The sequence below is a fragment of the Erpetoichthys calabaricus genome, chromosome 6 (assembly GCF_900747795.2).
Source record: "Erpetoichthys calabaricus chromosome 6, fErpCal1.3, whole genome shotgun sequence".
NCBI classification, from domain to species: Eukaryota; Metazoa; Chordata; class Cladistia; order Polypteriformes; family Polypteridae; genus Erpetoichthys; species Erpetoichthys calabaricus.
In genome coordinates, this window is record NC_041399.2 from 149533579 (window position 1) to 149546561 (window position 12983).

At 39.3% G+C, this 12983-nt stretch overlaps 1 protein-coding gene across 9 annotated transcripts in view; it reads left to right on the top strand.

Annotated features, from left to right (window-relative positions):
• The window catches only part of amph (amphiphysin), a 288814-nt gene that overhangs the window by 111201 nt on the left and 164630 nt on the right, over positions 1-12983 (top strand). For all 9 annotated transcript variants that reach the window (XM_051928840.1, XM_051928841.1, XM_051928842.1 and 6 more), the window contains exon 2: positions 7607-7687. In XM_051928840.1, the coding sequence (XP_051784800.1) occupies positions 7607-7687 (81 nt within the window). The remainder of the gene's footprint in view (positions 1-7606; positions 7688-12983) is intronic.

A 12983-nucleotide genomic window follows, 5' to 3' on the forward strand; every position in this document is an offset into this window, starting at 1 on the left:
ATTTCACCTCTGTGCACCTTACCTTCAGGTAGTGACCTGCAATCATGAAATGAAAATTGCTGTGTGGCATTGCATTTAACATACCAATCTAACAATCTTATGGGCCATAGACATGTCCCTATGAAACAGCAATATGGCTATTGGACCAACCATTTCCATATCTGCAACAGTACTGAAGGAATAAGCTGTGACAATCAGGTGCAAACCACGTACTATAAGCAACAAGGTCAGTTGCACCAGTCTACACAGTGACTTACTGCAGTCTGGCCAGTCAACTCACAACATTCACAAAACGTCAAGTGAATGCACAGTACAACGTAGCATGAAAGCAAAATATACATTTCCACTTTCATGAGGGTTTTAATCTGGTATTTGTTGCAGCAAAATCTGTTAATTCCAGTGAAATCCAGTCGTTGAACAGACATCACTTTCAAGGGGCATAAGTGTTGGTGATTTGAGTCTTTTCTGTTACACAATAGACTAAGGCTATGTTTGTGATAGCCTGCTTTGATAAAGAGTGCTCCTCACTGGCATTAGTGATAGGCAGTAATCAGTGAAGCACTGGCATAAAAAACTGGCCCTGAAAGTTTGTTGTTACTAGCATGCCACAACTGGCTAGGTATCAGCTATTCTTGCACCCTTCAATGCATTTGCCTATTCCCTAAAATTTACAAGTACAGTAAAGCATCATAGTGTACTCAGGTTCAGTCCTGCAACCCCAAGAACCTGAGGACTCAATGCAGTGAAGACTCAGGCTGTGTCCACTTGTCTCTCTGATAATCCTGCAGCTGCTTTCTCCTCCTTCCTCTCCCATGCTCTGCTCCATTGCAGGCACTGGACTTGAACTTACAAAAAAGAACGTGTGTGGGTCTAAAATGGACAAAGTGGGGTTTTAGTCCGAACTAAACGCCTGTTCACGGCGTGCCACCTAATGTTAACTCCACTTCACGTGTTTCAAAGTTGGCGTCCTCGTGAAATAAAGCATAAACAGTTTAGATTAACCAGAGGAGAAAAAAAATCGAATAGAAACCTTCTGATTAGACCACTGCATTGTTAAAACTGGACGTCCCTGCTCCTATACCCTTAACCACTGAGGCCGCTAATTAATAAATTGCCTGCTAAGAATGTTTTGTGTTGTATTTCTATCAACTCTAATGAGGAGACGCGCAAGAATGAATTCCAGTGTACTGTCCATTACATGTAACAGGTGTCTGGTCACACTTACAGGTAATCTAACTTTGTCACCATTAAAATATCCGACTACGCCACCCAGTTTTATTAAGAGACTGGGAACTCCTGAAATTTACCAATAATAGCACACAGGTTTCTTTAAATTGGGCGGTGAGTAAACACACAATGAAAGACACAACGGTAATTTCAGAAAAAAGCAACAGCAAGTTCTATTACACAAGACAATATAAGGTACATTAAAAAGATAAACGAACATAACAAAACCTAAACATATCAGGAATTAATTTCCTTTTTTAAAAGGAAAAAATGCAGTCCACCCTCTAAAAGTCCGTTAAAAACAAGAATTGGAGGATACAACCTTTAGTGGTGCAGAGTCCAGTTTGTGCACTGTGTTACCCCAACACTTAATTGTTCAACTGTCCATGGATGCAGTCTGTTCCCCGGACACTCGTTCCCCTACAGAAGTTGTGTCAAATTGTTGAATCCCTGTCAGCACCTCTTCGTTGTTCCTTTTTCTTCCACTCTGGGCTCCTTATGTTCCTGGGACCTAGGCACGCCTCATTTCTCGTCTGTCAGCTTTGCTTGGTCCTTTCATGTGGATTCCCTCTCTCGCTGAACCCACATCCGGCGTCTCCTTGTGGAGCTGTCTCTTCCTCCCTGGAAGTGTTGCCGTCCTTGTGCCTCACGTCATGCCAGCCAGGTACCCTTGTCTGCCTGCGAGCCCCTGTGCCTTGAGTGTCTTGGCAACGTTTTCTGTGGACTGTCCTACTGCCTTCTGCTGCCCAGGAGTTAAATCTTCTTCAGTCCCTGCTGTTGTCAGTCCTGGACAATCAGTTTAATCAATGGCACATCTAAATTTCCTGGGTTTAACAATTAATGAAAACACAAGTTAACAAAATGTATTGTTACCAACCATTAATGAGTACAGATCTGCTGATTAGAAACCAATATTGTCAAACATGTTAATTTCAAGTAAATACAGACATCCTCCAAGGCCAGACTTCAAAGCGGTGACTCCTTTGCAAGACAGCAAATACCTACACAGACAACCCTGACACAATCAGTAACTGGATTATCCAGGAAATCGAAAAACAAGGTCCCCTTCTGACATCCATGCTGACTCCGCTGCAGTCCCCTTAATAAATCAATAATCTGTTTTATTTTATTTAAAAGAAAAAAGTTTTCCATCTGTACTCGCCTCTTGCGCTTTGTCTGGAACATTCGTTAGCTGTTGTGACTGGACAGGAACACTGAGGATGCAGCGTGGACCAATCACGTCTCTCTCTCTCTCTCTGTCTCTCTCTGGCATGTCTGCGCTCGCTCTGTTTACATTTTGTGGCTCGATGGCACAGCACAGGGAGAGAGCACAGCGATGGTTGTGCCCTTAGTCCAAATGACCAGTTCATCCCTGCAGGTAAAGTCAGGTACGTCTGTAAGTAACGGTAGAACTGCCAGAAATCCAATGGACCCCTCTCAAAACAAGAACACACCTACACACACATACGCACTTTTTCCCCAGGTCAATCGGGGATCCTAAACTGCAGTCTAGGACAGCCTATTAATTAATCCACCTCTAGCCTTTATGTTAAATGCCAGCAATGATCGTCATACCGTTCCACAATAAACTCAGTTTGTCAACCGCAGTTCATTCTTGATCCTATCCTTGTTCTTAAGCGTTGCCCATTTGACTTCTTGTTTCACTTATTACTGTTCAGTTAGAGTTCCTTGTTGAAATGCTCCGTTTCTTATGTTTAATAATTCTTTTATACCTTTAGTAGTTTATGGTTTATTGTTGGGATATATTTTGACTGATTTATCTGGGATTATTGTGTCTGTCAGTTTATGAATATCAGCATAGGATTCTTTAGAGTCCACTCCAGTTTACAGTCCACTCAGTACATTTTAAAACAGCCACGCAAGCACTTGACATGCAGGTATTTTAAAATAATCCTTCTAGGACTGTTTTATATGTAGGAATAAGATGGATCAGATTTACCTTAAGGGGGTTTCGCAGTAGATTGACAGGTGTCTTCGCACTGATCAAGCACTGTGTTGTGACGACTTGGGAAAGTGACATACAGATAAAAATAATGCAGTGTTTTAATGCAGTGTACATTTGCTTTTATATGTGTTAAAACTGCTAGCCAAACTATTATGTTTATTGTTACTATATTATGCAACAAAATAAGAGAACAGCAAACTACTTGAATAAAACTTATAATAGTACTAATAATTTTGTAATAGTAATAGTTTTTCTAACTTTCCTATACATAAAATTTAAGCAACAATAGTGTCCCGTTTCTTATTATACAACTTGATTATTTCTTATTATGCAACTTGATGCCATCTTCAATTATCAAAATTTTATAGGAATTTACTTGGGGTCAGACAAATCAAACTGTTAAAAATATAGATACCAATGTGTATTAAAGCAGTGGCATCTTCCGTGTTGAAATTTGGTGGAATGTGGGAGTCAAACTCACATCCTGTAGGCTGCCATGTTTTGGGATGCTGCACAAATTTATTGTAAATAATCAAAGCTGGTATACTTGAGTTGTATATTAAGTAATGGAAAGCTATTGTTGCTTACATTTAACTTATAGGTAGTTTGATAAAATTTTTACAGTCATTATAATTTGTATGTAAATATTGCACTGGTTAAAGTCAGCCCTCAAAAATGTGAGTCAATCGAGTCTGTATATCACCCAGGAGGTACTATCAGTTACTTTACTTGCTACCTGCCTCTTTATGTATGAATAGGACACAGTGAAAGAGAAAGAAGTTCCCCATCATTTGTGCACACTTTTTCTCTAATCATCATCATCTGTTTACACCATTGTTTATTTACATAAAGTTAGACACCTCCTCCATTTGACTGTTTGAACTGATAGGTGTGTCATATTGTCATTAGAAACATTTTCATTTATCCAAGGTTCTGTAAATATGCAACCAGCATCTTGTAGTTAAGTAAATGTGCCATAAAGAAAGAAAGATGTATAACATGCTGGGCTATCAGAGTACTTACAAGAATGTAGGGATGATTTTCCTATTTTGCTCTGTAATTTTTTGTGTATGTAGTGTAATATAAAACACATGTAACTTCAAACTAGAAATTGCAATGAAAAAAATGTGAAACCTAAATCCCAATTTACACGAAAATCAATCTACTAGGCTATGTATCAGCTACTAATGTAAGCTTTTTTCACAATTTCTCACAGGGAAGTAGCAAGAAATAATTGTGAACTGTATTATGTTTGAACCCCACTCTCCTGTTGTTTTATTTTCCATTTAGCAAATTAGTTATTTTGTTCTGCATTATTGTATTATTTGTTTATTATGAATTGGCCTACTTTCTCAGAAAGACACACACATACACACACACAGAGACCCTACTTAAACTCTACCCACTCAAGCACTGATTATGAGTGATGCTTGCAAAGGCTATTACTTCTCAGTACTTTGTTAGAAATCAAACATATTAATTAAAGAAAGAATCTTATCCTCTAACAGGACAAATCTGATGAAAACTTTTAGTCAGTAATCAAGCAGGAGAAAAGCTTGTGTATCTGCCTCATTTATTTCACCTGCAGCACCAAGCTGAGGAGGGAGCATTCATTGCAGCAGTCTGTTACAGCATAGTGAGAATGGTCGGAGAAACAATGAATAGAGATTCATTTCATAAGCTATGGAATTTATACACAATGTCAATCAATGCATTCATTTTACTCTGGATGGTTCGTTGGTTTACACTCATATTACTTATATAAAATAAAAGTATATTTTAGTTCCTAGTTCTTCCTATACCCTTTGGGTTGAGCCACCACCCTTGAAATATCTGTGTATGTATCAATTGTCCATTCTGGTTGTTCACAGGAAATCTGCTGACTTCTTAGTCATCTTTCAGTACAATTTGATGTTCACTTGACCTTTATCTGGTTCCCTGATATGCCTGAATAGGTTTCTGACATTTATTAACCCTTTATGCTATTTCTTTAAGATAAATTATATATTTTAATATGGAAAGCATAACAAAACGCTTTATCCTAAATAACTATGTGACATTTATTCGTTTGGCTGACACCTTTATCCAAGGTAATTTAGATAGATAGATAGATAGATAGATAGATAGATAGATAGATAGATAGATAGATAGATAGATAGATAGATAGATAGATAGATAGATAGATAGATACTTTATTAATCCCAAGGGGAAATTCACATACTCCAGCAGCAGCATACTGATACAAAAAACAATATTAAATTAAAGAGTAATAAAAATGCAGGTAAAAACAGACAATAACTTTGTATAATGTTAACGTTTACCCCCCCGGGTGTAATTGAAGAGTCGCATAGTTTGGGGGAGGAACGATCTTCTCAGTCTGACAGTGGAGCAGGACAGTGACAGCAGTCTGTCTCTGAAGCTGCTCTTCTGTCTGGAGATGACACTGTTTAGTGGATGCAGTGGATTCTCTATAATTGATAGGAGCCTGCTTAGCACCCGTCGCTCTGCCACAGATGTCAAACTGTCCAGCTCCATGCCAACAATAGAGCCTGCCTTCCTCACCAGTTTGTCCAGGCGTGAGGCGTCCTTGTTCTTAATGCTGCCTCCCCAGCACACCACCGCGTAGAAGAGTAAAGAAAGAAAGATGTGTAACATGCTGGGCTATCAGAGTACTTACAAGAAGGGTAGGGATGATTTTCCTATTTTGCTCTGTAATTTTTTGTGTATGTAGTGTAATATAAAACACATGTAACTTCAAACTAGAAATTGCAATGAAAAAAAGGGAAACCTAAATTCCAATTTACACGAAAATCAATCTACTAGGCTATGTTTCAGCTATAGCCACAACTGTCTGATAAAACATGTGCAGCATCTTATTGCAGATGTTGAAGGACACCAGCCTTCTAAGGAAGTATAACCGGCTCTGTCCTTTTATTGACAGTCCAGTCTAATTTATCATCCAGCTGCACTCCCATGTATTTATAGGTCTGCACCATCTGCACACAGTCACCTCTGATGATCACGGGGTCCATGAGGGGTCTGGGCCTCCTAAACTTCACCACCAGCTCCTTGGTTTTGCTGGTGTTCAGGTGTAGGTGGTTTGAGTCGCACCATTTAACAAAGTCCTTGATTAGGTCCCTATACTCCTCCTCCTGCCCACTCCTGATGCAGCCCATGATAGCAGTGTCATCAGAGAACTTTGATTGGCACTCCAGCTACTGTAAAAAGCTTCACACTTTTCCATTACATTTGAACTAGTGTGGTGCTGAGGTGTCACCTGTTGTTGGCTGTGCTCAGGTCCTAATTTGGGGACCTGAGGTGGTTTGTCATGTGGTGGGTGCGGCAGTGCGCTGTATCAGTGCATGCTGGGTGTGGCAATCCGCTGTATCAGTGTATGCTCCCAATCTATGTCTCACTTATTTCAAAGTCAGAAAGCAAAAGCTTTCCATAAAGATATGAAAGCTGAAGAGTAGCACCAAAGGAAAAATTTGTGCCAGGTAGGGAGCTTGTCTTTTCATGTCTTCTCTTGACTTAAGTCATGCATGGATGGCATTTCCCCAAAAACACCACATGGGTATCATGTTTCAGCCAGCGTTTCTCTCCTGCCTGTGTTCAAAGTTGTGTTTCTTGTCTGTTTTGTACAATTTTGTGCCATTTATTTATATTAACATTTGTCTTGTTTATTATGTACATTCTTCTTTGTGTTTATTTGTTGATGGAAAATACTTTGATTATGTCCCATGTGTTTATGGGTAGTCCCCCCAAGAGGCAGGGGCCACCTGCCAGTTACAGCCAGGAACTTCCCTCCACTTTTATACCAGAGGGCCTTCCATAGTGACTTGCAGTTTATTTCGAAACTACTAGGGAGTGGAGTATTTACTTGTGTATTGTTGTGCCTTTTGCTTTTTGTGATTTCATGGATTTTTTGAACCAGTGCTCTGTTTTTGATTTGACCTTGGAATTCTGTATTGGAACAGTGTTTGCTGTGGATTGCTTTGTCTACTCAGGCAATTTCTTTGTGCTTTTAGGAACCTCTTAGACTACAGAGCCTTTTGTTAAAATACATGTTTTATTTTATAAACATTCTTCTATGTCCGTTTTGTATCTAGTTGGTGTTTGGATGGTAATTCCTCCCTTGAGGGCAACTTTTGAAAGTATTTTGGGACTTCAGTGCTTTTGGAACTCCCGAGTCACAACATTGGGGTTATGGGGTGATATGTCTGATATTGATGTTTTATGCTGTCAGTATGAAAAAGCATTATTGCTTTTGTAAATACTTTCAGATTAATTGTTATTCCTCTTACGTAGATATTAACTATAACGTTTTGTTAGGCTTCACAATTAACTTCATATTACCACTAACCCTTTTGGCTTATGTACAATAACTTATATTATTAATTATTCATTTTCTAGGTTCTTCAAAAGTTGGGAAAAGCTGATGAAACAAAAGATGAACAGTTTGAACAATTTGTCCAGAATTTCAAAAGACAGGAGGTAAGGGATTTTTTTGTCACTCGTTATATCTGACACAAGAGCAGATACCACATCTCTATTGCATTATTGTTGGAAACAGAACCTGAAATCAATAACAGTGGCTTCTTTCTCCCCTTCTTTGGCTGGTGTGAAGCCACTTCCTGATGTATACAGTAACTGTAAATGGAATTCAAATAGCGGCCCCTGATGCAGGGATGGTACAAATGAGAGAACAAAAAAGCATAAAGAGTTGGGGCACCAGATGGTGAACCCAATTTAATGGCAGATTGAAATACGAAAGAATATTTTAACACGTGTTTGAAAGGGTGACGTCTTGTTCAGACGCGAGCCTCAGACAGACTACTTACTTCCAGCAAGGTAGGTTCTTAAACAGATCCTGAACAAAAGAGGTGAAGAAGCAGAAGTGACATTAGACCTCCACTGGCGGTCAGTCTTCAGATCTGAGGGCAAAATTAGGGAATGGTGTAAGGCACAGCGCCAACCCGCGTATTAGTGTAGAATTACAGTGATTGCAGAAGCCCTTAAGATGACCCCTATTCATGTGTGTCTGACAATGGTCACTATTTGTATTCCATTCATGTAACATTTTCTTAATTGTTTGTTTGAAGAGTTTATCTTCGTCCTAATTTTTATTGGTCGCACATATAACCAAACCATGTCTTTTTATTTAACATAATTAAATATCTTGATTAGTTGTCGGAACCTTATGTTACACAGTATGTACTGCTGATGAATCAGAAAGCCTTTGTCTTAGAAGCTTGAACAATGTGATAAACTCTCACCTTAAAATGCTGCAAACTGTTAACTAATTAGAAAACAGTACACTTCAAACAATGATAGCCGCATTTTCATTAATAACAAGCTGAAATAGACTGACTGAAAAGTAACAAGTTTAGGGCTTTACTAATATGATATTCATTTCAGTAATTTCATAAACCTCTCTTCTGAACAAGCCATGCATTTTTTTCAACATGAAAGGGTTGAGAACAACTGTTTAGTTCTAAATTGATCAGTTTCTAAATGTTCTTCATGAATGTTCATTGTTAATATTTTTAATTTTGTATGTCCAGTGTTTATTTGCAAATCAGTTTAGAAGGTGTCTTGTGGTTTTAAAAACATAAGAAGATTGACAAATGAGAGGTGACCATTCTGTCCATCAAAGTAGTTTTTTCAGCTAATAGCTAAGTTTTCCCAGTATCTCATCCAGATACTTCTTAAAGGTTAATGTTTCATCTTCAACTATATGTTCAGTAGCTTATTCAGGATTTCCTTAACTCAAGGGGTAAGGAAGTGCATCCTGCCTAGAAACGTGTTAAAACATATAAGCCTAAAGCCCTTAGATGAAATTCTTGCCTGGGTATCTTTTTATGTTTTCGCTGTTTCTTCATGGTATTTCATCAGTGTTCTTCAGCTTTCCTCCCACATCAAAGTGTTACTGGTAGCCTAAAAAAGGCAGTAACTGCGATAGTAACCAATGTGGGAAATGTGTTGATGTGAGAAAAGGAATTGATTGATTGATGTTAATTAATCAGTTAATTATTATCAGTTTTATGTTTGGCAATGGCAGTCCTTAATTAGATAATTTGGTAAGGCTCCCTATTTGTTGAACAGTAACCCTTTTGTACTCACCTTTCTCTGTAGAATGGGTTTCCAGCTGTTAGACTTATATCACGGTTACTGAAGCATAGTCATGTTCAGATGCAGATATTTTTAAACACAAGGATTTTCAAAATATGATAACTGCATATATATCGACACAGAAGACAGGGTGTGAGACAGATGAAACAGAAAAACATAAAACACAGAAGAGGCTGTGACTGTTTATTGGCTATTTAGAGTTCTAATTTATCTTGGCACCTATAAACAAGGCTTTAAGAATGATGTCCAATGTTTTCTGGAGTTGCTTGTTTTTTCTCTGGGCTCAAGTGGAGGATTCTTCTTGCATTGGAGTTCACTTCTGGTTTTTGCAACATGGTCCTTTGTCCATGGTTCAGTGTGATGTTGCATTCCTCACTTTAGGCTTTTTGCTGTGTCTTCTGCTGCTCTCTTGGGAAATGCGTTATTCTTTCTGGCACAAGAGTGTAGGCACTGAACCCATCTTCTTGGGGTAAGCTGCTTTTCAGTGTTTTCAGAGTAGGCTCAATCACTAGCACAGAACTTGGCTTGGAAGAGTGGATGGTAGTTTAGGGCATCCAGCTCTAGGGCTCTGTGGAGAGTAGCTTCCAGTCCAAAGAAAGTTTGTGGGTTTTTTGCTCTACAGAGAGTGGGTGGCTCCTCATCCCAAAGATATTAAATCAACAGCTTTCAGGCCCCAAAAAGAGAGTAGATTGCCAGCTTTCAGCCCCCCAAACGAGAGATGATTCTCATCTTTCAGCTCCCCAAAAGTAATAGAAGATTAATACACCTAGTCTTGGAATAAAGGTGTAATCTCTGGTGACTGGATCAAGAATCCTTCCAGTTCCAGATCCACTGCCTACTTATAGGTGCATTATTTTGTCCACCGTGTCCAGCGAGAGGTCAGTTTGTGGTTACACCCCTAAAATGAGTCTCCATTTGGGTACTTTTTTGTCTGAAGTAGGCTTTGCAAAAGTGCCAGCTAAATTGATATACACCTTTGTTATCAGATGAGGTACAGTACTCCCCAAAGTGCTGGTAGAGCTGCAGTTCAGTCATTCATTTTAGTGTTCATTCTGGAGTGCATACTGGATTTGTGCATCCCTGTTAAATCTGCTGTCTTAACAAGCATTATGTCCCACTAAAATCCTAGCAGAATAGGCATTGCCCACTTTGTGCTACACCAAAGTGAAAGTTCAGGTGTGTGTTTGAGGAGTTTGAAGTCATTGAGAGAGACTTTCAGGCATCCCTGAAGAGTTTCTGGCAAATGATTCAATGAGAAAAATAGGGGGGACATTACCATTCACTTCAACTAGGAAAATGGCCAAGAAATGGATCAAATTCCTTAAGGAACTTCTACATCTGGTTGATAAATCATTTTTGAGGAAGAGGAAGAGTGCCTTTTGTATCACTGCTGTGTTTAATAAGCTCTATAGTGGCAGTGCTGCAATGAATATTGGGTGGGGGGGGTGCATTTTGACTAAGATGCCTTTTCAGTGTTGCATGAAATGTGGAGACAGTGGCTTGGATCTTGTAGGCCTTTTTTTAAATGTTGGGGCAAAGGGGTGTGTTCCAGTTTTGATGGATCACACTCTTCAGCCTCCCTGGGAAATCCTATGACACATGTCTGGAATGGAGACTTTGTCCAGTGGTTGAACCTCAAACCAAGGAGGAGCAATGTAGTGTCTTTCCTGGTCATTCAATAGAACAATAGTTGTTGATCAGATATTTGAGTGGTCATGAGAATGTGTCTGTTCTGTATGGCTTCTGTACTTGGAAATAGCTTATGGTCAAATATCTTGGAGTACCTTGTAGCAGGTACTTCAAAAAAAATTATGCCTCTGCCACTTATGCCTGCTGACAGGTTCCTGTATTTGAGTAGTTGTGCTCACCGATTTCAATTAAAAGTCTAGCTAATTTAGTATATGCGTTGGGCAGTACTAAGGGTGAATCTTACTTTGTCTACCGTTCATGGTTTTCATGGACATTTGAGGCTGTCTCTTCAAGTAACTAAAGGTTGCATCTCTGTTTTTGTTGATGATGTTGTCCTTTTTGTCCTCATCAGACTATTACTGCCAAAGCACACTGGAACTGTTTACATTTGGGTGTGATGTAGTTGGATTGAGAATAATTACCTCAGAATTTAAAGACATAGAACCTCATGTATAACACAGTATGTAGTATTCACACTAAAACATGGTGAACGGACAAAACTGGAAATGTACATATGCACAAAAAAATCCAGATGCATAAAACTGTGCGTACACCAAGTTCCACACAGTTTCCCTTTATAAATCCCAATTAACGTGAATTTTAACGCACGTGCACACACCTACAGCCCCACCCGACTCCTCCCAGAATTTTGCATATTTGAATATGCAAATTGATATAGATAGCCCCTTCCATTCCATTCCATTTTGTTAAAAGACAATGGCAAAAGCACTTGGAAAAAGAAGAGTTTCAGCGAATGCAAAGTGGTGGCAAGGAAAAGCGTACTATTTGTTGGCTTAAGCAGTGGTATAAGCAACAAAAGGAAATTTATGGAGTGATACAGCGTGGTGCGGATATCAAAGTAGATGTGAAAAGGCACCCACCCGTCTGTTTATTTTGTTTCAGGCAATATTAAAAAAGCTGACCCCCTTGCCAAGGATGTAACTCCAGGAGGTGATGGTGCTGCTGTGCCCAGCACATCATCGGGCACTGGGTGCACACATACACGTCTGCTTTGGAAACCGATGGGCAACCATCTGGCTGTATGCTGACAGACGCTGTTCTGGAGTCACAAAATGCAGTAGTGGATGCTGTAAGAGATGTAGCCAGTGATCTAAGGAATATAAGGGCTGTACGATGTGATATTGACCACAAATTAAATTAATTGGTTAAAAAATAATTGCTGCATCTGATTACCTGTTTTTACATTCTGCTCATTACATACAAAATGAAGTTGTAACGCTGTCCAGTTTGGCTGATCATTTGGTGGGTCAGGGTCATCATCATACTGCATTTCTTCAGGTATGGTCAAGCCACGATTGTGTGCCACATTTTGTAGCACGCTACATGGTTACACAATGCGAAACACTTTCTGTGGACTATAGAGCAGCACATTAATAAAGTGCAAATGCTTTCTACTTACATAAGCAAATTAATGCTTACGGTGCTTTTGTATTGTAGCGTCAATGCTGATCGCCACAATGGATAGATTTTCTTCTCTTTACATGGCTCTTTTAGGAGACTCAATATCCTTAAAAGGACTGCCTGCCTTTTGCCGCACTAGTTGAAAAAAGCACTGTATGGTGACTGTATGGAGTTACCATTTACATAGGCTCTCCTGCTATGGATGATGTAATGCCAGCTCATTCTTTTGGTGATTCATCCCTGGCTAATGTAACTTGTCCAGCTCCATTGCAATAGCAATGTGTGTGCATTTGACCACTCTGATTACTTTTGGATGTTGCTGCGAATTGTGCTTTGATGTTTCCCAGTTCAACTACAGTGTAAGGAAATCTTATATATCTGGATGACAAGCAGATAATACAATCCTATATGGCTGGCATGGCGATTGGACAGTTAGTTCACTTTGAAAAGCTCCTGTGGCTGAAAACCTGAGAGTGGACAGAAATTGCAAAGGAGCAGGTAAGAGCATTATTTATTTAATTCCTCGAAGTCTGCCTTTGTAAAGCTG